Here is a 23,773-nt window from a genome sequence, read left to right on the forward strand (position 1 = left end):
TGGAGTTAGATTACAGTAAGGTTGGTTTACATATATTTAGCAATTCTGGGTTAATAGTTGGACTTGACTTTACAGGTTTTTTACAGCCTTAATGATTTTATGATTCTGTTCTTGTTCTGTAACACTGAATTAGAATGAGATTGTTTAGTGTTTATGACTTTCTGCATTTGAGTTGGGGAAGGGATTCCAGAACTTGTTATTTCTAAGGCTCTCAGTGTCGGTAGGCTCTGGACAGATGATATAGGACAGACACCTGCCACAAGTGGGTGTTTTCTCAGTTGAGGATGCTTTAGACATCTAAAACTCTGTCAGTCATGCTTACTTGACCCAGGAATGTTCTGAGTTCACCTTGTGGAACTACTGTACAAAAGTCCCAATGAGATATAAGAGCCCTCACCTGAACCATATAGGAACTAAAATATCATATCTGGATTATAAACAGATGTCTGCTTTTGAAGTGTGATCTGTGCAGAGCAGTGGGTTTAGGTAAAGGTTTCATCATAAGGGCTTGCTAAATCTACAGCTCCCGGTTTCTAAAATACTTTTTTTTTCTGAATACAGTGGCATGGTGATGTTCTGGAGAGATTAGTTTTGTCTCTGTGTGATTTTCTTGGTGCTGCTGAGCTATGGAAGTGTGTCTTGGTGGGAAGCCTTTCTGGTCAAGTTTTTGTGGAGAAGTAGGGTGAGGTCATATTAAACACATAGGGTTGAATGTTAGCACTTGTTAATTTGGTTTGAAAAAACTAATGAGCAGGACAGGAAGCGAGAGAATTTGAATTTAAAACACCCGGCACAGAACTACTGGAGAAATCTGTTTCTGTGGACACTAGAGTCGAAAATAGCTTGGTAATACTTGATACCAAAGAGGCTTTTACATGGCAGTGACGTTTTGGAGGAATTGTGACAACTTAATGTTCAGACTAATAAACTGTGACTGTCAGGTGATAAGTGATATAGGAAAAATTCCTGTGCAACTTCAAAGGGGAGGTTCAGTTTGGTGTTAATAAATTGGTGGTTCTCTAAAATTTCAGTGCTTAGCTGCCTTTCAGAGGTTAAGTTCTGGTTCAAATAAAATTGCATTTGAAGTGTGATACTTCGTCTAGCATACAGCTGCCACAAGCAGCCACTTTTCAGAAGAGGAATTTAACTTCAGTGACTGCCTCTGTCTTTGGCGAAACCCCCAGGAATTGCCAATTGCTCCAAAATACTTGTATATTTCAATAAAGTTTTGTTTTTCAGCGAAGGTTTGAAAAAAGAAGTTGGAAAAAAGAATGTTTATCACCTAGTTTCTGGAAATTTTGTTGTTTGTAGTTGGGTTATAAATAGATACATAAAGTTAAATTAATATAGCAGCAAGCTTTTGAGATATAGAGTAGTATTTCATTAACGTTAATTCTGCTTCTGTTAATTATTCCTTAATTCTGACACAGTCTTGGCAGAATGTATATTTGAAGTATGATGAGTTTTGAAAATTTTAGAGATTTGGTTGTGATGGAGTTTAGTGAGGGAATGTATAACTTGTTATTGCAGTAATCTGCTATTTAGTTTTGGGATATCTCCCTTCTGAGCTTTAAGCTTGCTTTAACATGGCAATTAGGGTGAAACACATTTAATTCCCTGCAAGTAAACTGTAAGTAATTATTAAACACTTTATAATGATTTAATGCAAATATTATGCAGTGTCTTGTGGGTGACAGATATTGGGAGGACAAATGAAATAGGAATGCACTGATTTGAGAGCAGGAGTGAGTCCAGGCTTGTAGAAAAATTCAGTGATGTCTGTGAGAACAACTGATGAATTGTGAAGAGCAAGTAGCAGGATGTAATATCACCAAAATATGAGGAAAGGTTTGTGTGATAGAAGGCTTGCCTGTTTCTCCCAGCTTACTGAACTGAATTCATTATAGCCTGCTTGCTGAGTGACTGTTCATTTGGGAAACGTTAGCAGCTCCATGGATGGGTGGATGAATAAATTTGTATAACAAAGTTCTGAGAGCTGGAGACTTTCAGGGTAGCCGACAGATCTCTCAGGAAAAATCTGGGTAATATATCTGGAAGTTCCCAGACCCTGCTAGCTCCTGTTGGAAATGTGGTGGGAGCTGGTGTATGTTTTATGCTAGTGAAATTTGATTTAGATTTTATTTTTTGTAGTGCTGCAGGCACGATGACCAACCACTTATATGCTGGTATGCCTGTTAGAAAAAGTATTCCACATCCTGGATCTGTCTGAATACTGAAACACTTTTTTCCTGCTTTGTTTTACTTACGTTTTTCAGAGACCTGATGTTTTTTGGGGGGGTTTTGCTAGAGGCAAAAAGTCACTGAAGTTACAATGGCAGCCTGTGGCAGCTGAGGCCACAGAGTAAGGATTTTTTGCATAGTTACCCACGTTGTACGTGGATTACATGTACATTAACTGTGTTGTCACGTTTGGGAACATCTCATAGCCACACAATTCTTAGACAAATTCTGTGAAATATATACAGGAAGTCAATTTGAAAGATGCACCTTTTGTTCCTCATTCCTGCTCTTCTGATCTGTTTGGTCAGAAATGGATTTGATAGGTCATGAGCTTCCATGAGTAGCAAGGCAGTGCACCAGCTGTCTCCAGGCACAGTGAAAAGCTTCGCCTTTTATAAATTTATTTAATATTACTGAGGTTTAATCTGTGTTAAAAGTGCCTGATGTTTGCTAAATCAAGATATATAAAACATCTGAAAATATTTTTGATGTCCTTGCAGTCGTGGAGTTTGTAGACTTACCTTCTGAAACAACATTTTTTCTGTGAAAGCACTTGCATTGTTTCAACTAAAAGTACAGTTGTTTGTAACATGCAAACTGGACATGAGATACTGCTTTGCAGTAGTTACTAATCTGCTGATGAATGAGTCTTGTAGAGATTGGAAGGGATTTGTGTAGGCTCAAATGGGATATAATAAGTTTCAAAAATGTAAGCAATTTTAAATACTGCTTGGATTTGAATTAAAATGTTCAGAAGCCATACACAGTTTCTTGAAATCTTGATCCTTTTTAGCCATCCATGTGAGTATGTTTGTCCAGGGAGTGTTTGTCTACCCTAAATTGTACTAAATCAGGTTTCTGAGAGACAGCTGTCGTCCTGAGTATCTTACTGTGTGAATAGGCTCTGCTGTGCTGGAGGTTAGTGTCTCAGGAACTTTCTAAGGGTGTAGATGCACATCTTCTGATTTCACAGGTAATAGCAGTAGTCATCTCTGCCTCTTTCTTCTGTCTTTAGTACAGTTTAATGCTCTGTCTGTTTTCTGTGGTTTTCACAGGTCCATGTGGTGGCTTCTACCTTTTGGGTCAAAATAATCCTTTTTAGCAGAGACCAGCTGCTTTGCATTTTAAGCTTGCCTGCTGTTCTTTGGGAGTGAAAAGCAGGAGGAGTGGCTGGGCCAACTGATGAATAATCATGCATTTACCCACTCAGTTCTATCATGTGCTACTTTGAGCTGTTTTTGAGAGAAACTTGAGGCTCTGACTTTGAGGGGTATGGTGTAACTGGTGAGGTTTATTCCCAGGTGATTACAGTTCACATTGCAAAAATTCCTTTTGTACTTTGTCTGAATACTGTGATGATTGGTGTCTAATGTTATAGGTGTACCATGTTCCATTTTGGAGAATTTTGTCTTGCAGAGGAAGAACAAAGACAGCTGGAACTGAGTGAAAGAATAGGTCTTGTTGAAGAGCAGGGTTTACGTCTGTTTTTACTGTGTGATATTCCAACTCATGAGTCTTTATATCATAGAACCAAACAACACCAAATATTTTGCAATAACCTAAAAAATTGTTCCTCAGGCTCTGGTAAAATGGTTGTTATATGATGAGAAAGTTCACAGTATTGGATAAGCTTGAATTTTCCTTTCCTAGTTTATATTATGGGTAATTCAAAGGACTGTATAGCTGTCTCTTTGCCGTGTCTGCAATGTCATGGGCATCCCCTGAAAATGTCAATGAATGGATTAACTTGTTATTTGTCAAGGTATTTCTGTATGATCTGAGTGTCTGCTTTCTGTGTATTTGTGAGGTCAGTTCATTGTCCACAGGCAACAGTGAGTGTAACCTGCTTTTCTGTTTTGGGATCAGAATGATCCTATAACCGCAAAGAAAAGAGGGTTCATCTCAGCTGTGTGCAGTTTTGTGTGCCAAACTGTGAAAAAGGTCACTTGGTTTGTTCAGCCTGGAGAAGAGGAGGCTGAGGGAAGACCTTGAGTGGTCTGTAGCTTCCTCATGAGGGGAAGCAGAGCGGCAGGCACTGATCTCTTCTCTGAGGTGACCAGTGACAGGACTCGAGGAAATGGCCTGAAGCTGAGTCAGGGGAGGTTTAGGTTGAATATTAGAAGAAGGTTTTTCACACTGAGGGAGTCTGGGCATTGGAACAGGCTCCCCAGGAAAGTGGTCACAGCACCAAGCCTGACAGAGTTCAGGAAGTGTTTGGACAATGCTCCTGGGTACAGGGTGTGATTATTTGGGCTGTTCTGTGCAATGATAGGAGTTGGACATGATGAGCCTTGTGGGTCCCTTTCAACTTAGCACAATCTATGATTTTAAAAGAAAAAAAAAATTACCTCTTAACCATTACCAACATCTCTGTAGTCTTTTTTCCCCTTATTTTTCTTTGCATTCATTAATCAATTCTTTGGGAAAAAAATTACCCGTACGCATTAGTATCTTTTGTGTTGCTGCTTTCAGTGCATTATAGTGAATAACTATTATTTTATCAGCCCACTTGGCAATAATGACCATTAACCTGATTGTTAACTGATGGGTCTCAGATGCTGAATGCACGCTTGTTCCAAAATGGCAGAATCTGCCTCTCCTTTTTACTGCAATAAAGCTGTTTCTGTTGCTATGTTGCTGGGAGACTGCAGCTAATTTTTATGGTGCATATCAGTAGTAGTGATTCAAATTATACATTTCATTGAATAGCTCTTCTTTTGTTTGCAAACTGCCTTCTGTAAGGGGAGAGAAATTTTGTTCTGGGGAGAACAGTATCCAGACCAGAGAATATGACTGAATCTGAAACAAAACCTCAGACTGTTCTGTTGATAACATCTTTGTACTTCCAAAGTCACTTCAGGGGTGATGGTGACCTGGCTGAATTTACAGCAGTCTGATAGTCAAGTCTAACACAGGTACTCTCAGAAGAATTCCGGGTGAGACAAACACATCTCCTCAAACTGCTGTTTTTCTTTTTCAGAATCCATGGTGCAAAACTTCAGCATGTGGCGTGACTTTAAAGCAAAACAACAAAATAGACTGAGAGATTATGAATTGGAAAACTATGTCGTTTTGGTTCACAACACAGATGACGGTGGCAATTTGGGGCTGTGTAGAAAATGCGGTCCTTTTTAGAATGATTGTTGCACAGCTTGCATGTGGATCAGGATGTGCATGCAATTACATTGGCAAAAAGTGGGTGTAATTGGGCATGCACCTAAATGGAAAAAGACATGTGTAAGGTGAAATACGACTAATAAGTAAAAAAATCCTCTGCTTGCTGAATCTGTACTCCTTTTCTGGCTAAAGGAGATGGTAGTCCATTTGTGCTGTTCACAGTCTGCTTAGGTTTGTAGCAGTGTCTTGTTTTTAATCTTGCTTGAGATGCCTCTCTAAAATGGGGTGTGTGTGTGTGTCTGAAGCCTGCTTGCTTAAACACGCGAGTCATGTCAGCTGCAATGCGGCAGTGCTTGGTGCTAATGAGGTGAGCAGCCAGAGCACCCGTCTGCTTATGTTTGCTCATCTCTGTGCAATTATGGCTGTGGGAATTGGAAGAAGGGATTTGTATTGGATGTGGCTCTGTTTTGGCCTTTCCAGAATATGGTTCTGTGTTCTCCTGAGGACTGGGCAGCACATTTCAACTTCCATTTTGGGAGTTAGGTGGTTGCTTCATTATGTTTAATGCTAGGTCTAAAATACATCCCGGTTGGGAGAAGGAAAGAAAAAAAGGGAAGTACAGAATGGGGGAAACTTCCCCTTCTTCTCTCCCCCCTCCATCCCAATTCTCCCCCAATTAATTCTAATGCACCTTGTAATGAAATATATAGCTTGGCAATCAGTGCCTTCATGCAGAGTAGATATAAGTCTGTATTTGTAATGTAGCATCTTTGGAATACAGTAATCAGGTAATAAAATGTGGTTAGATCTCACAAGTTACAGGTGGCCTTTGGTAGGCACAAGATGCAGATGCACTGTGATTTCTCAGCTCACTTTTTTTTGTTTTTTATTTTTTTAACCCTTAAGGTGCTGACAGCAGCGTGAGCTGAGTATTTTTTAGCTGAAGTCATAAGTTTTTGCTTTGAACATAAGGCAAATAAAGTAAATATCAAACCTTGTTTGTCTTTTCCCGTCTTCAGATGCCAGACCGTCTCCATTGAGCTTGATGCCTTCCTGTCCAGTCCTGTCGTATGCCTATTCCTGCAGCTCGTCTTCCAGTGTTTCCTTTTCAGAGAATTAGCCTGTAAAACTATGGGTCGTGATTAAGTAATATATTGATCTTTGTGGCAAAGCTGGCTTTCCTTCTAGGTCCTGCCTTTGTCACAGGGTGCTTCCCTGTTAGCTGATAAAATTATTTCTGACTACTTAATTTAATACAAATCAGATTGTTGAAATGACCTGTTAAAAATACTGCTGGTTTTTTGTGTTTTTTTAAGGATCCTATCTAGTCTCTGTTACTTTGGCAATATGTTGTGTAACGTGGTGCCACAAAGAGAGGGATCAATACAGCTGGGACTGGGAAAGGTATGAACTGCATCCTGTAGGCAAGAACAAGCGCTAGGAGGCAGGAACCTTCAGAGCTGTTGATACAGCTGATGTGAGTGTAGTGTACAGCTTACACTGTAGAAAGGGTGGAGTGTCAACCTGTAAACAAATGTCCGTCACCCTGGGAAGGAGCCCAAGACTGTGTGCCCTAATTAAGTCTGGTTTTTGCTTGGTCCTAGTTTTAAGTGAGTTAAGAGTGACATGAGTGAAACAGCACAGCTGACAAGATGCGTGCTAGGGAGAGTTGTGCTGTTTTAACACTCAGTGCTGAAGTCTGGTATGTCTCTGATCACAGATAGTGCAGTATTGCTGTGCCTGTTTACCTTCTCTTGGAGACCTTGTGACTTAAGACTGGGATGTTTTCTCTCTTCCTTCTTTAGGTCTCCGGGTGAAAGGGGAGCTCATTACTGCTTACCCACAAGTAGTGGTTGTGCGTGTGCCAACACCTTGGGTCCAGAGTGACAGCGACATCACAGTCCTTCGCCACCTAGAGAAGATGGGCTGTCGATTGATGAATCGTCCTCAAGCCATCCTCAACTGTGTCAACAAGTTCTGGACATTTCAAGAACTTGCTGGCCATGGTGTGCCTCTTCCAGACACTTTTTCATATGGTAAGGCTGTTGGATCAAAAGGGTAGCATAGTTGCTTAGACAACTTGTGCTTTTGCAGTGCAAAAGGTGTAAGTTTTGGAAATCCATAGAAATTTAAGCAGCATGAGTCCAGTTCCACAGCTAAGTGTTGAGTAACCAAAAAGGAAATTAAAGTTGTGATACCCAGATTCTGGTTTTGTCCTTGTTGATTGGCTTTTGATGCTTTGAAAAGAGTACTTGAACTGTACCTCAGCCTTCCAAGCAACTGACTTGGGCTGTTAGTGCTATAATACTTTCTGTTCTTTTCCAATTGCCCAAAACAGCAGACAAGAGCTTGGGGTACTAATGTCATAAGTACTACAGAAAACTAGACTTTGGTACAACGTGAAAGTAGATTAAACTCCTATATGAATACAAGTGTCTGCAAATACATCAGTTTTTGTGAAAGGACAAGAGTAGCAAGGAGTATGAGCCCTTGTGTTCATCTTTTAACAATAGTTTAGGCTTTGTTTCCCACCAAGACAGTTAATTATTGTTCATCGTGCCTGCCTCTGGAATCTCTGGTATCTCTGTTTCCTGACAGAGTGCTAGATTAGAGGAACCATTTGTCTGAGCTACCCCGATGCTATTTCTGCTTTTAATTACAGTCTGTTAAAGAACTGTAGATACCTCTCAACCTTCTGTTCCTTCTGGGAATACCAGCGCTTTCCTCCCTTTTGTGTGATTGCATCAATAGGCTTTTGTAATGGGAATGTGACAAAATGAGAAAAAAAATTGACAAAACTGTGGCTTTCTATCAATTACCGTGAAAACACATTTGAGAAGAAACATACCCTTTCTTTATACATGTGGTTGTTTTAACTTGTTGAGAAAGGAATGAGTTTTTAATTTTTGGGTGGAAGGGGAGACCAGGAATGATGCTTAATAGTTGCAGAACATACCTCTTTGGTCATTACTCCTTCCCACTTCTGTTAGTGTCTGCCTCTGGAATTTGACAGAAGCATGACTTTCTTTTTTTCTCTTCTTTTTTCTTTTTGTTTTTTTAAACTCCAAGTATCAAGTTGTCAGTGAGAGAGCTGACTTTGCCAAGTAAAGCAGTGTGCTGGCTGACATGTTACTCCATGACATGCATTAAACTCCATGGCAGGGTTGTGATGGCTGCTGCTGGCTTTGTGACTTTGTGTCTTGGCTTGACTTCTGCACTTTACTGCATGATGTGTTAGAGGGGGCTCATCCCTTTGTCTGCTGACTTTTCTCGTCTGTATTTCTTGTGCTGTGGTCAGCCTTCTTTGAATTGAACTCAAGTAACCTTGAAGTATCAACCATAATTGTGTGAATGGCCATTAAAAGCTACTCTCTAAGGTCCTTACAGATGCAATGAGATTAAAAGGTTGAAGTACTACTTCAGGATATAGGCAGAATGAGGTACAGGAGACTTAAGCCTTGAGAAGAGGGGAGGTGGACTGACAAGGTCTGGGTTGCTGCTGCTCTGTGCATTATGCCTTGTCATTGTGTTCCATGTTGCTTTCCTGGTTAGTAGTTTGGATGGAACTATTACTAGTGTTATGTGTCTTCTGTTTTGCTGTTAGACATTTGAAAAGATGGAAGTTGATAAAGTAGAAGTGATAAACTGGAACAAGATGGTAGAATTGGGGCATTTGGATTTGGAAGATTAGAGTGAGTCTTTTGGGATTGTGATCAAGCGGCCTTTGTCAATTTGTGTCTTCAATTCAAAAGGAAGTAGGTCTTAGTATCCCCCACATCACAAACACCTTCAAAGTCTGATCATGCTCCATGACCAAGGTCCTCCTTAACTGATGACTTCTCTGCATTATCTAAGCTGTAAGGGTGGGAGGAATGTATGGCAAGTACGTCCCAAATTTGGCCACAGCAGACTGGTGGCACATAATGTTGTTGGTTTTCTTTTTGCCAGGTGGTCATGAGAATTTTTCCAAAATGATTGATGAGGCGGAAGTGCTGGAGTTCCCTATGGTGGTGAAGAACACGCGGGGTCATCGAGGTGGGTGTGAGGTCAGGGGTGAGGGCAAGGAGTATTCTGAGCAGCACTCCAACATTTTGTCTCATCAAGGAGTGATAGTTAAGAAGATGTGTTAGATGTTGGACTTCTTTCCAATTCATCTAAATTCTACCACTCTTGAGTGCTGAATGTTGCATAGGCTGCAGCACTGGGAAACAGTTTTAGTAGAACCCAGTCTTGCAAAGGCAGGGGGCAAAGCATTCAGAATTATGGTGCATTAGTGACTTCTATGAGGAAAGCTTTGAACTGGAATAATGGGAGGTCTGGCCTTCGTGAAGTTGAAAGAAGCCTACATGGATTTTAGGGGTGTTTTTAAATAGGCCTAAGAAATGAAATCTCAGTTCATTCAGTGACTTCTTTCCTACTCGACTTTGTCTATAATTAGGATTCTGATTTAATTAAAATCTTATGTATTGTTTGCAAAACTGAATTTCCGTTTTTCAGAAAAATACCTCTGACAGAGCTGGTGGTATTACCTCAGGTTCAGATTAAATTGCTCTGTTACCAGTCTTATGTTTTAAATGTTGAATATAAAACAAATATCAACCTAATTTAGTGTTAAATAGTGGTTACTAAAGGAAGCCGTGTTTAAATCAATTACAGAGGTTATTTGCACAGGAAGTTGCTCTGTTTCTAATATACTTTAAAACAAATTTAATAAGTACTTGTTCTATAAAGAGACTAAAAATAAAGTTAAGGCACAAAACCAGGAGTTACTTCAAACAAAATCATAACTAGAGGATATCACTTCTTTCTTTCTGTCCATCAGTTTGCTCTCACTCTCTGCTGCTCTGATGCTTCTCTTCTGCTGGCATGAGTGCTTCTGTGGCCATGTAGTAAATGGATCAGGAACTGATGCCAAATGGATCTCAGATTAATTCCTTACATGACTTAGCACTTACTCGCACAAAGGCTTGTGTTGATGAAATGGAAGAGAGCAAAATGCTGGGGATGAGGAAGACCTGCTGCTGTTAGCAGCAATACCTGTTAGTGTGGCTTTAAAGTGTGGGTGGAGCTCTAAAGCCGAGGTGGAATTTGATGTTGCAGCAAGCTCGATTTGACAGCTGTGGAATATCTGAGACAGTGGATTTGACTTAACACTGCCTCTAGTGAAGACCTATGAAATAATTTTATAGTTTCAGCTATTGATTTTCTTCTCCCTTTTTTAGCCAGGATTCCTGTAAATCTGTTTACAAGGTTTGCTTTAGAGCACTTTAAATTCCAGGCATTTTAATGCAAATTTATGCAAAGTACATAGCTTTTCACATTAAGAGAGTTGGGGAAACTTTTTCAAATTAATTGAAGAGCAGCCATTTGCAAATGATGTTTAAAATAAATAGGCAAATGTGGTCATAGGTACTGGCTGATGAATAAAAGTCATTCTGTTCTAGGCCAATTTTCTGCACAGTCTGCTGCTGCAGTAAATGAGCCAATCCTGGTTTTACCAAGATGTCATGATGCTGGATAATTTGCAAGAACTAAGTAGTTTCTCTCCAAGGCATCATTCTTCCTTTTCCATTTCAGGAATACAGCAGGATTATTAATTGCCTGTAGAAGAGTTAAAGTTTGGAGTGGGAGAAAGGACATGGAAGTTTTTTCTTTTTGTGAATTTTAAGCTTACGTTCTCATGTCTCTGTAATGAGAAAGTCCATGATCCTCAAGCAGTGTTCTGTGTTATGGAGACCTTAAATTCTGTCTAAACAGAGACTGCTCTAGTAGGGCATAGAAACACTTGGTGGAATTATTTGCACATTATTTATCTTAGTCCTGCTACTGCTGCATTTCTGTTCTCTTACTTAAGGAGGGCAGTTTATCAATTTATGTTTGTACTCTGTTAGCACCATAACAGAATTGAATGACAGTTCTGCTTCAAGAGAAAGTGTGCAGCCTTATTGCAAAACATAATATGACATAGAGTCCTTAAGAAAGGAGAAAAGAAGCTGGGAAATGTAGGCAAAGATGGAAAGAGATGCAGTCTTGTGAGACTGGAAATTGGATAGAAAGTAGTTCAGGGGTGACTTTAACCAGTGTGAATACAACTGGAAAAGAACAGAGAAGTCTTTGGTGTGCCCTAAAACGAAAAGGAAATGAAATTACTTATTTTAGGTTAAAAAATCCAAGTCCTAGAGATGTTTGCTTGCAGAAAATACAGTGATTTGTCAAGAGGGTTTTTTTTCAGTTGAAAGATAATCCATCCATTTTATGTCTTGTGGAATCTTCTGCTAAATTTTCTTGGATAGTGTGGAGTGGAACGTTTTCCTCTGAATGTAGTTGTTCCACTGCAGACCTCATTCTGGAGTTTTGAGCCCTTTTAAGTATTGCGAAGAGCAGCTCTCAGGAACTTCCTAACAGAGAAGTGTGTGGTTCTGCAGTGGCGCACCAGAGACTTCAGAGTTCTTACTTGCCCAGCGTTCAGCAGTTTCATGTTGTTGGTTCCTGTGTGTCAAAGCTGTAGGCTGTGGGTCCTGTCCTCTCGGATGAACAAAATTGTTATTAATTACATGTTGGCTGCTCTTTAAGTATTTCTTCCTTTTTTTCCTCTCACTAAGGACTTGTTCCGAAAGAAGTTGAAACTGCAAGACCATCTCCTTTGTCTAAAGATTTTTTCTTTTTCCTCGCTTCTTTCTTTTTCTTTTTTTTTTAAACTCATGTCTCCTCAGCTCTGTCAGTACTTGAACACTTAAAAGCACTGAATCAGTGGAACACTGTTGTCCATGGAAGAATTTGTAAATTGATACAAGCTACAGATGGGGCCTCTGAGAATGGGCAGTGTGCTGGTCAGAGGTTTTACTTTCATGTGCTGAATCATTGATGCAGCTCAGATGGGTAGCTGCTTTCAACACCCCGATGTTCTTTCCTCCATACAGGTAAAGCTGTGTTCCTGGCACGAGACAAGCACCATTTGGCAGACCTAAGCCATTTGATCCGTCATGATGCCCCGTACTTATTTCAAAAATACGTTAAGGAGTCCCATGGCAAGGATGTGCGCGTCATCGTAGTGGGAGGCCGTGTGGTGGGCACCATGCTCCGCTGCTCGACAGATGGGAGGATGCAGAGTAACTGCTCACTTGGTAGGAAAAGCATTGCTCATAGTTTTGATCAGAATATTTCAACCCAGTTGAAAAATCACAAAGCTGACTGAAATAAGCTGCGGGTGTTATTTTGTATTAATTGTGCTTACTGCTGGGGGTTTAAAGGGGAAACACAAGAATGAGGATTAAGTTAGAAGCATGTTGAGCAAACACAGAAGAAGAGATGATCTTTGCTCAAAGTGTTTGGTAGATGGGATGATGACAAGCCGGGGAAAGTTCTAGAACACAAATGGAGCAGCTGATATGGTAATGGCAGTTTGATGCTAATGCCACGTTATCATTTGTTTCATCCTGTTGAGAGGATCAGAAAATGAAGGAAGACAAAAGCAACACTTAAGGGAGGTGGAGGAGTTAGTCATTTGGCAAGAGAGTAGAAGAAAATGTTAAGTGAGGAAGCCCTTGAAGGCAATAAACAGTTGGATTGCGCTGTGCATTTTCTGTGCTGCCTTAAGTCTGTCAGGTTCCTCCCTGCTACCTCTTCCCACAAAGACCATATCTGGGTGAAAGAGCAGGTTACTGTATTGATTGTAGCATGCTCAGAGCTGAGATTCTGCATAGGTTTTGGTGTTGGACTTGAGGGTTTCTGAAGGTAAAAGGAGGAAACATGCTTGAGCAGGGATGGGATAAAATGTGTTCATGTATAGTGCAGTTTTGGTTGGTCAAAATGCCTAAGAGATTTCAGCTGCTACTTCATGCAGAGGAAATATAGTCTGAAAGGTTTTTCTGCTTTTTTTTTTGTTGTTTCTTATTATTTGGGTTATTTTTCAATTTAAGTATTGTGATAGATGAAGCTTGAGCCAGTTAATACTTGGTTGGTGGACTGTGAGCCTGATGAGCTGAGGTTCAGACACAAAAGTTCCCTAATTCTTGCTTTAGAGACAGTAACCTGTGATGGGAAGTTGAGAGGTATGTGAGCAGATGCTAATGTCTTAATCCCCATTCCCCTCAATCATATCTACAGTTAGAGTTGTAGTCTTATCAAGAGCTCTAGGTTTAATTTTGCTGAAATATTTCTTATGATCTCGTACAAACACGTAAGGAAAGCCTCTACATTAGAAGGAACAAGGGTGGTTTGTTAGTTCATTTTTTTTAATATCCTGGGATCATAAAAATGTGTATTTTTTGTTGACTAAAAAGCCATCGCTTAACTGTTTAAACAAGTCATAATCTTTTGAAATCCTGGTGTGGCATCAAGTTCATTAGTAGTCACTGTGGAAAGGAATCGCTTTCTAAGTCATCAGCAGTGTGCTTGCAAGCTGACTTTGAAGCTTCCCAGTCAAAAAGCACTGCCCGGTTGAGAAGGATGTCAGCCACTTGTGACCTGAGTGCAGACAGCAAGTTCTTTTCACTTTTTCCAGGTGGCGTAGGAATGATGTGCTCGCTGAGCGAACAAGGCAAGCAGTTGGCAGTCCAAGTGTCAAACATCCTGGGCATGGATGTGTGCGGCATTGACCTGCTGATGAAGGACGACGGCTCATTCTACGTCTGCGAGGCCAATGCAAATGTAGGTTTCATTGCCTTTGACAAGGCTTGTAATTTAGACGTAGCTGGTATCATAGCGGACTATGCCGCTTCCCTGCTGGCCCCCGGCCGCTTGACGCGGCGCATGTCCTTGCTCTCCGTGGTGTCCACGGCCAGCGAGACTAGCGAGCCAGAGCTGGGCCCTCCAGCTGGGGCCGCTGTCGACAACATGAGTGCTAGCTCCAGCTCTGTCGACAGCGACCCTGAGACCACGGAGAGAGAGTTGCTCACCAAGCTCCCGGGGGCTCTCTTCAACATGAACCAGCTACTAGCCAATGAGATCAAGCTCCTTGTGGAGTGATGCCACGTGTAAATAGGTGACCAACAGAACTCTCTCTTGTACATTTTTTTTTTTTAACCAACTTGCAATGCTGTTTATCAGAAACACTCAGAGGAATGAGGAAAGTGGGGTGGGTATGTCAGTCGAGAGAGCAAAAGTGAAAGGCGCACGTGCTGTGATTGCTGTCCCTACTCATTTGCAGAACATTAAATTGTCTTAATTCTTCATCAGTTTTACAGTAGAGATGCTCAGTTCGTAACCAAGCAGCAATTTTATTTGGATGCTGCTTTGGTCCCAGATATATTGCAGTTCATGTGTCTTCACAGGCAAGCATTGAAGTGTGATTCACACTTGAAGATTTTCAGAAAGTTGTCTGGCAGCTCTCTAGAAACTTCTGTGAATTACTGCACCAGTTAAATCTCTTCTACCTCTGTAAGGCTTGATCCTGTGAATTGCTGAGTGCCTCAAATTCTTTATGTGAGTTGAAGGTGTTAAACACCAAGTATTTCAAAATTTCTGGACACCTGCTGTTCCTACTCCTATAGATGGGAGCTGTAAGTTCAGGATCCTTTTAAAGTCATCACTTTCTGACCTTACAGGATACGGCCTTTCAAATGATAAGGCTGAGAGAGGTGTCAGTTGACTTAATGTGAACTTTCTGTAAAAATCTGTAAATTGTATCATCTTGGTTTTAAGTGGCAGCTTTTGTGTCTAAATTCCTTTATGAAGCTTTTAAAGGAGGATACTTCTATTTTTCTCATTTCAAATCCTGATTTTGGAAGGTATATAGGGGAATTGGTCGTATCTATTTGTGGGCAGAAGTGGCACGTTTTTAACTATTTTTTGCATGGTTGGAGGAGATAAACAGCACTGTAATGTTTGGTATACAAAATGATGTTTAATCTAAAAATGTGAAAAAGAATTACACTAGTTTAAAGCAAACGTGCAACGACTTGTATTTGTTAGTGTTTTAGTCTTTCTGAGAGAGATCTGCAATGTTAATGTTCCTTTTTCTTTAATACATGCTAGTCCAACACTCCCTTCTCTATGCCTGCATCTTTAACAGTGGCCAAAGTGAAAACACCGCAGACTGTTTGTTAAGAAAACACTGAGTTATAGCCTGTACATTGGTGGGGGGGTTGTTTGTTTGTTTTGTTTGCTTTTTTTTGGAGGGAGGAATGTGGTAAGGTGTGGAGGAGGGAGGTGCTGGTTAAAAGTGATTAGTCATCCAGAGGAATTTTAGAATAAAGCTGCAGTTCATACAATACTTACCAGGCTTACTTTTTCCCCACTGAACATAAAAAACCGATGTTGGCATAAATCCAAAGAGTATAACTGGGGAGAAATATTCAGTTCTTAGCTTTGGAAAACGTGGCAGATTTGAAAAAGGCAAAAAAAAAAAAAAAAAAAAAAAAAAAAAAAAAAAAAAAAAAAAAAAAGGAAAAAAAAAAAAAAAAAAGAGCCCAGCCACAGTTTTAAAAAAGGAAAAAAAAAAACCAACAAAAACAACCTAGGTCCACAAACAATTAAGGGATTGATCCTAGGTCCTTACATGTGTGTGGTGTGAGTGCGCACACTCCTGTGTGTTTGTGTGTGCACAATTGTTTTGCTTTATTTTTTTGAGGGTGTTGGCTGTTTAGCTCCTAATTTTTTTCCAGACTTCCTGATTTTCCTTAATCCTTCTGGCTGTGCATTTTGTCATTAGCCTTGAGCTGGTTTGGAAAACAGATAACCAAAACAGATACTGAGTCCATTTTTCAGTCCCTGTCTTCCTCCTCCTTTTCCTCCTCCTTCTCCCTTTTCATTCCCCTCTTATTCTTGGGGTTCATAAAGCCCTGGAACTATATATATATATATAAATATATATATAAAGATAAGCCTCTTTTTTAAAAACAAAGTAAAACGTTTACAATTGAAAAATCATCTTGTGAAACTAGGTTTGTTTGGAGGGGGGTTGTGTGTGTGCAATGCTGCTGTTTTCTGGATACTTTAATGGAGCATGTCCCATGTACCCTCTGAGGTTCTGCACTACCCACCTCTGTGGCCCTTCCTCACCTCTCTGCTGCTCTGCTGTTTTACCTTCACTTGGACCTTAAACACAACTCACGGACACTATGCAGAGAGTCTTCAAGAGGCAATAAACAGAACAGTATTAACCTACTTTATGGAGGTTTGATCATGCTTCTTTGTACAGTTTGTTTTTTTTATTTTAAAAGGAATGTAATAAAATGGCTTTTTTTTTTTTTTTGTAGAATTAAATATTATTATTAAAATCAAGTGAAAGGTTGACTGTTGGTGTTAAGCAGGAGGGTGGACCAGCTGGTCCAGCAAAAAAATGATCTTCAGCAGTAAAGGTATTTTTAAAGGTATTTTCTTCTTACTGAGCCTTCAAGTGCACAGGTTATACCTGAAGAATATAAAGGTCTTCAACTTCTGTGAAGAGTTACAGAATGACAGAACATGAAAGTAACCTAATTCTCTAGTCACTGAGCAGTAAACTGTCTCTTGCAAGAGCTCTACTTCCCTTGCTTGTTTATCTAAGGGAAATTTGGGGTGGAGGGTGGCTCTTTTTTTGTTGTTGTTGTTTTTCCTTTTTTTGTCTCTTCCTTTTCACTGGTAGGTGCCTGCATTCCTTGACAGGCTGATAGGATCAATCCTTCCCTTTCTAGCTGTGACATACGTTAAGCACACGTGGAATAAAGGCCTTCGTGTTTCTATCACAGGAAACATCTTTTAGATGAAAGTTAACAGAGTATTCTGGATTGTTTTTTTGAGTCCCCATAGTATCTTTTAGCTTACAGGAACCTTACATTTTTAGCACCCTTTCAGAATGTCTAGGTTACACCTCACAGTTGTAAAATTCATGAAGTAAACATAAGATTTTTTTAAAAAACACCAAGTGGGTTGAGAGAATTGCAGTTTGACTCCCTTCTGATAAGTTGCTCCTCTGGTTGGTGCTTCCATTAGTAGTTTGGAGATAAGTCTATGCATAGTGGTCACAAAGGGAGACAGGATTTGAAACATCATGTATGTGTGTTTGGATATCCAGTATTGATGCTGCGTGAAAACCTTGCTTGAGGGTTCATTTGTACAAATGGGCACACTTGTCTCATGTATTTATTCCCTACTTACCCATTGCTCCTGAAACAGTGAAATGCAAAGAACGGCCTGGGGATGCAAGGGGGGGTATCTTGTTTTTACTCAAAGGGAAAAACACCAACAAAGCTAGTCCGTGGTAACCAGGCAGTGTTTCCCATTGAAGGTGAACTCCACAGACATCAGCTTTATACATTTTATTTTCTTCAGTTCAGTGTGCTGAAAATCACATGCTAAACTTCCATACAGTTGCACTAACACTACCTCCTTATGTGGGTTTGGAAGCATGTGCTGAAAAAATGGTCAACATAGTGGTGGATTACAGTGGTGCCAATACAGCTGATGGTAATACAACTATTTTTGTATATTTTGATGTTTGAAAGAGCCAGTTAGAAACTCGCTTGCAAGAATAAGTTTTTTAAACTACATCTGATGGAATTTTGTTCTCTGTAACGCTGGAGATTTTATTCTGTTCAGCATACTGTGTTTGTAATTGATGTCTTGCTGTCAATGTATGGATTGTATCTTAATCCTTGTATTTAATGCTTTAATGTGTTTTATAAAATCTTTTATTGTAATGTTACAACACCTTATCTGTAACACAGTGTCAATGCTTGATGTTTACATTGACTGTTACATTTTTTGTTCTGAGCTGACTTTCTCCCACTTCGTGTGCTATCTTTGCTGTGTGATATTTACTCGGGAAATAACCTCTGGAACATCTGGGTATGTCAGACGCAAAGGAGATACATCTTCAGATGTTATACCGGACTGCACAATCCAACAAATGAAACCAGTGACACTCGCTAGATTCCCTCATTGCAAAAACCTGTCAGTTAAATACATAAGGGACCATAAGGGCTTAGAGAGACTTTGAAAACAGATCGTACAGTATCTTTCTCATGGCTCACTCTTTTTGAGAAGGTTTATGGGCTTTATGGCTGGTGTGAGACACACGACCCACTCCTGTTCTCTCTATGGAATAGTAGGTGCTCGGACAGGTAACTTCTGTTGCTACTGCCTTTTTTAATTTTTAATTTTTTCACTGTTTTAGGAATTGTTTTAAACTGAACACTGCAGTATTTGTAACCAGATGTTTGCTGCCTTTTCCTTTGTTTTATTTCTTTAAATCTTTCTTAACCTTTGAGGGTGACTTTTGGAGCATTCTGATGGTGGATCTGCTGTTGGAAGTCTCCAGGCCTCCCATGTTTCTAATTTGAGTTGAAAAGCTTTTGTTTTGTTTATTTGTTTAAAACAATGACACAAATTAACTGTGTGGATTTTGGGTGGGATTTGTTGTTGTGCTGTTTTGGGTGACTTATTCTCCCTTTTTTTACAGAAATGTGTTCTAACAGTTCACACTTTGTTACTGTTCTTTGCAAAACTTTTCAGGAGCCAAAAAAGTCAAACAATCCAGAGAAAACCCCTTCTCCCCTTTCCGATGGCACGAGTGAGAACTTATGAAAAATCCTTGCGAATGTTCCTTCCTAAACTTTTCCCCCCAGTAATGCAAGCGGGTAAAATGGTAAATGCAGCAGTTTGGTGGCATCCAAAACCGACCTATTGTCAGGTAAATTGACACTTTTCTGCTCTTACTCTAACCTTCATAAGTTTGCTAACTTGTCTGCCTTCCTTTCTTCCCATCAGTTCATTTTGGTGATACTTGTTGAATGATTTCTTTAACCGGATTTAGAGAAAACCCTGCTTTACTTCCTTATTTCTCCTCCTTATACTGTTGACTTTTAAGAAAACTGTCATTGTGCTTTACTTTACTCAAGTGAGACAAAAGTGAGTCCACCATGCAACTGTATGAGGGATAGTTTTGTAATACACCAATTCCCCTTCCTCTTTATCAGTTTTAGATTGTCTTCAAGTGTACTGTTTTAGCTTAGATTTTTGAAAGATACATTGCTTTCCATTTGCTAAATGAACATAAAATATAACTGCAGAAGTAAGTAGTTCATAGGAATGAAAAACTAGTACTAAGAATGTTAATTCTATTAAAATTCAATAGAGCAGGGTCCTGTAAAGAGGACAGATGGACGAATATGTGTGCTGCAGAAAAAGGCTGTTGAGCTGATCATTTCTGTTTGTGGAGGATGGGGTGACACATTTTATCTTGCCCTTACTGCTGTATCAAAGCACTTGTACATTTTATCCTTCTCTGGTAACTCTCACCCTTAATCTCAAACCATGTAAAAGTACTGGGTACTTAATATTTTTTTTACTTAATTTAAGGGGGAGAATCTTGTGTTTTACTCAGAGGTAAAATATTAGACAATTGGAATACCCTTCCAAGTTGAGGAATATTAGCCTAAAAACAGGCTTTCAACTTTCCTAATGCAGTATTATATTTCCCATGACATCTGTAAAGGATTAGCACTTGTTTCAGATTATTTTTCTGTGTACATTAATTACTCCTCTGTACCATCATAAAATAGTCAATTTTTCATAGTCTCAGTTTATATTTTCCTGAAAAAAAGCAAACTTACCAGCAATATAATAAATTGTAGCTTCAAATTAAGGTAGTAGGGAATAATTTTAGAGCCAAATTTTGCTCTCAATTACACTGAAATAAACCTGGAATCACTCTGTGAAAGTCAGTCGAGTGATACCTGATTTCACTGGTATAATTGAGTGTATAATTTGTGTCTTTTAATTTTACTTGCAAGGTAATTTTACAAACCTGTTATACTTATATTTCCAATGCTTTTTCCTTTCAGACACACCCACTTCTTGCGTCTCAGCATTGGGCAGCCCTATTCCTTTATTTGTGTATATTTTTGTGCATCAGCTGCTATAGGACGCGGGTGTAACACTTTCAGGCATGTGGTTGGGTGTCTTTTTGGGGTTTGTAATAATGTCTAAAATTAAAAATTTCTTTTCCTCAGATTTATTAATTAATTCATGTTGGATCACAGTTTTGCATCTCTAACCTGACTTTAGATACATACTATGTGAAAATTTTCTTGAAAGAAATACAGTACTAGTTCTTTGCAGAGTCTGCAGTTCATCTTTGGTGGGGAGAGTTTACCAAAATTTACTGCATTTTGTAATAGTTAGTGTTTTAATATTTACTGTAGCTTGAAAGGTATCATGCTGCTCCCTCTTTATGGAATGGCTTTCAAAGCCTTGTGTTGATCTTGGTTGTGCCCAGTGCTTTGCCTAGTGTACGGGGAAATGTAGAACTTGAATAGGCCATGACTTCTTAGACAAGGGATGATGATTATGTGCATGCTGAACTAGAACTTCTTCTATATGCCCTTCTGCTGCAACAGAATAATAAAACTGGTAGGTGACAGCAGCAGCAGCAGAAGAAACTCATGACTGTGACCTGAGAAACCTCCAGTACTGGGAGAAATGGATTGCACAGTACTAACTGGAGTAAGGGGAGTGATGAAGAGAGGCAGAGTCCCTGAGCTGTCCCTTTGAATGGTGAGTCTGATTTACAGAATTCTGACCATCAAAAGACTGCTTGTAGTACAAGAGGCACATTGATCTGTCTCAGTTGGTGTTTGGTTACCTGATGCCTTAATTGTCATCTTTGACTGAACATTCCAGTTTCCCCTCTGCCTTTATAAGGCACAATATTTGTCTTAAAAAATTAAATTTCACCAAAATCACTACCTATTTAGAATACTGGAAAATAAGGCTGAAAGGAATACATCTAGCCCAGTTGTTCTCTGCTCCACAGAAGACTGTTCATATTTGTGCCATTGGTGAAATGTTTATTGTAACCTAGTTTAAAAACCAAGGAATAAATGAGGAAGATTCTGCAATCCTACGGAATTTTTTTTATGAAGGTAAAAAACATCTTTACCATCATCCTTACCATCTCAGCCACATAGGCTGAGAGCCCAACTGCTTTTTTTTCTACTTAAGAGCAACATGTTTGTACATATATGTATGCCTTAGAAATGCCATGATAATAAAGAACAGTGTTGTTTATGGAGATTTCCTAAATCTCAAGGTAGCAAAAACAGGTTTGAATCACCAACAGTTAAAATTCTTTTTGGAAGTGGGAAATGCAAGTTATATAATGCTTCTGAGTTTGTGGTTAACAGTTGGTAGTTTCAGCCACCTCCTCAGCTCTAAATGGCTCTGAAACTTCTTTGATTGCACATTCCTATCAGAAAAAACATTTTGAGCATGCACCCCAATAAATAATTTTCCCAAGTTACATACATACATGTATTACTACATACATTGTAAAACTTACATAAACCCAATAAGTTAAAAAAGGATGAGGTAAAGATTAAATGAAGATTATTTTTGAAACATTTACTATATTCCGTGATGGTGAAAAAACCATTTTCACCCTGCAGCCTTACAGATTGTCTTGCAAAGCTTCCTGGGGAGTGTGGACTCCTGTATGGGGACCACTGATGTAGACACCATAAATACTTATTGTTGCAGATGTCATCAGGATGTTCCACTCTAACAAAACCTCCACGCTAAGTAATTCTCCTGCTAGAGACTAAAATGTTGACTCTCTGGTAGGATGACTGTTCCTTCTGAAAAGAAAATAAGAGGAGAGAGAGTACTGGAAGAAGCACTGATGAACTGCTTGACATAAGAGAAGTTTGAATCTGGATCAGCTGATAATATGGAGAAACGTGTCCAAGTGGATTGGGAAAAAGGAATTGTGTCAGCATATATACTAATATGCAGAGTACAGTAGTAGCTTTTGTATTTTCGTAAATATTTCTACTTCATTTACAGCTAACTATTAGTTGATAAATTCCAAATTCTGTTTTCTCTTGTTACCTGGGGTAGTCACACTAAAATCAGGAGCAACACTTACATACAGGAGCTAAGCTGGATCTGAATTTTGATATCTAAGCAGTTAAATAGTCTCCAGTGCACATCAGGTACCACTTAGGACCGTGGACAACTGGTGTGCTTTTCTCTTTAGCTTCTTAGTTACTGTACAGCCTTTGAAAGTATTCTGTGTACCACAGGCTGGAAATCCCAGAACTGAATTTTTACAGAGTGAAATGAGATTGCATGTGCAAAATGGAAAATATTTTGGATAGAGAGTTGATTGGAATCTTGTTGAATATAATAATGAGCAAAGTCTGTATGTGAGATGAAGCTCATAGAGAAAGGGTTTTAAATCCAATTAGGCTGGAGATGTGATGAAGAGAAATAATTTCTGATAGTAGAAGCAAAGGAATCTGAAGCCTATGTCAGTCTGTCATCAGAGATAGAAATGAGGCAGGAAAACAGCTTTTGTTGATCTTGAGCATTCCCAGCTGTTGCTGTAAGGAGGAATCTCACCAGACTTTCCGTACGTAATACATGCTAGGCATACTGGCCTTTGGGAACTGGATCTTGGGGAGAAGAGCTGAAAGTTCCATTGATGCACAAACTAACTGTAGCACCTGCCTACTTGCATGGGGGGTCATGTGGATTAAAGGTCTTACTGCACTGAGTTTACATGACAGTAGCATTTGAGAAGGAGGGTGTTCCTCTGGCCCTGGACATGGGCCTGTAACTGCTGCTTCTCAGTGCAGTAGGAGAGAGGCACATAAATGTATGTGAGCTTTTTGATGAGCAGAGACCAAGGTGACTTAGTCACTGGTCAGGAAAGATTTTTTTTTTTTTTTTGTAAACAGGAAGGCATTTAGAACACTTTCAGATCCTCCATGGTTCTCCATGTGTCTGTCAGTACAAAAGAGTTCTGGTTTTGTTTTTTTTGTCTTTTAGATGTGACATACCCCAAAGCATCCTGTTTTCTGCTGCTTTGATGTGGTAGAGATTTGAAGATAGATTATTTTCCATTCTTGTCATAGACTTTTACAGGCAGGCAAGGGGTGATATTTGTGAAAGGAGGAAATGAACAGGTTCCTCATGCTGACTGAATAGTAGGTGATGGATTAGGCTGATAAAAAAATTAAAATTCACATTGCACCCATGCAAGGCATTTTCAAGGTATTTCTGAGCCTCTCCTTTGTTCCCTTTAGAAACAGTACAAGAGTTACTAGAATATACAGTCTGCATAGTAATATGTCTGTATTAAGCTCTGCCAAGTCTGTGCATGAAGGGCTTATAAAAGATTTATGTGAATTTCTGTGTCTGCTTTTTTATTTGGAGGCAGGTTGCTGTATGCAGCTATGTACAGTATTCTGTCTTAAGGTAATAGATACCTTTGCTTATTTGGAAGGAGGGAACTGTGGGCAGTTAAATATATAATACTGTTATCCATTTCTATAGGAAGCAGAACAGCTAAGAAAAAGCATTTTTGTGTTAGACAAATTACAATATAATTGAGGTTTTTAATACAGGAATGAAAAATAAATATTTTATTGAAAGGTCATTGGAATTTTTTTTAATAAAGTTTTCTAGTAGCAAGAATCTGATTTCACAGAAT

The 23,773-nt window shown here is 39.3% G+C and overlaps 1 protein-coding gene across 1 annotated transcript in view; it reads left to right on the forward strand.

Moving 5' to 3' along the window:
• The window catches only part of RIMKLB (ribosomal modification protein rimK like family member B), a 40,977-nt gene extending 24,513 nt beyond the window's left edge, over nt 1-16,464 (forward strand). The window contains exons 4-7 of the mRNA XM_041414182.1: nt 7,164-7,394; nt 9,307-9,393; nt 12,279-12,482; nt 13,862-16,464. Of these exons, the coding sequence (XP_041270116.1) occupies nt 7,164-7,394; nt 9,307-9,393; nt 12,279-12,482; nt 13,862-14,325 (986 nt within the window). The 3' untranslated portion in view covers nt 14,326-16,464. The remainder of the gene's footprint in view (nt 1-7,163; nt 7,395-9,306; nt 9,394-12,278; nt 12,483-13,861) is intronic.
• The last annotated feature ends 7,309 nt before the right edge of the window (nt 16,465-23,773 follow it).

The sequence above is a fragment of the Onychostruthus taczanowskii genome, unplaced genomic scaffold (genome assembly GCF_017590055.1).
Source record: "Onychostruthus taczanowskii isolate IOZ18803 unplaced genomic scaffold, ASM1759005v1 scaffold44, whole genome shotgun sequence".
NCBI classification, from domain to species: Eukaryota; Metazoa; Chordata; class Aves; order Passeriformes; family Passeridae; genus Onychostruthus; species Onychostruthus taczanowskii.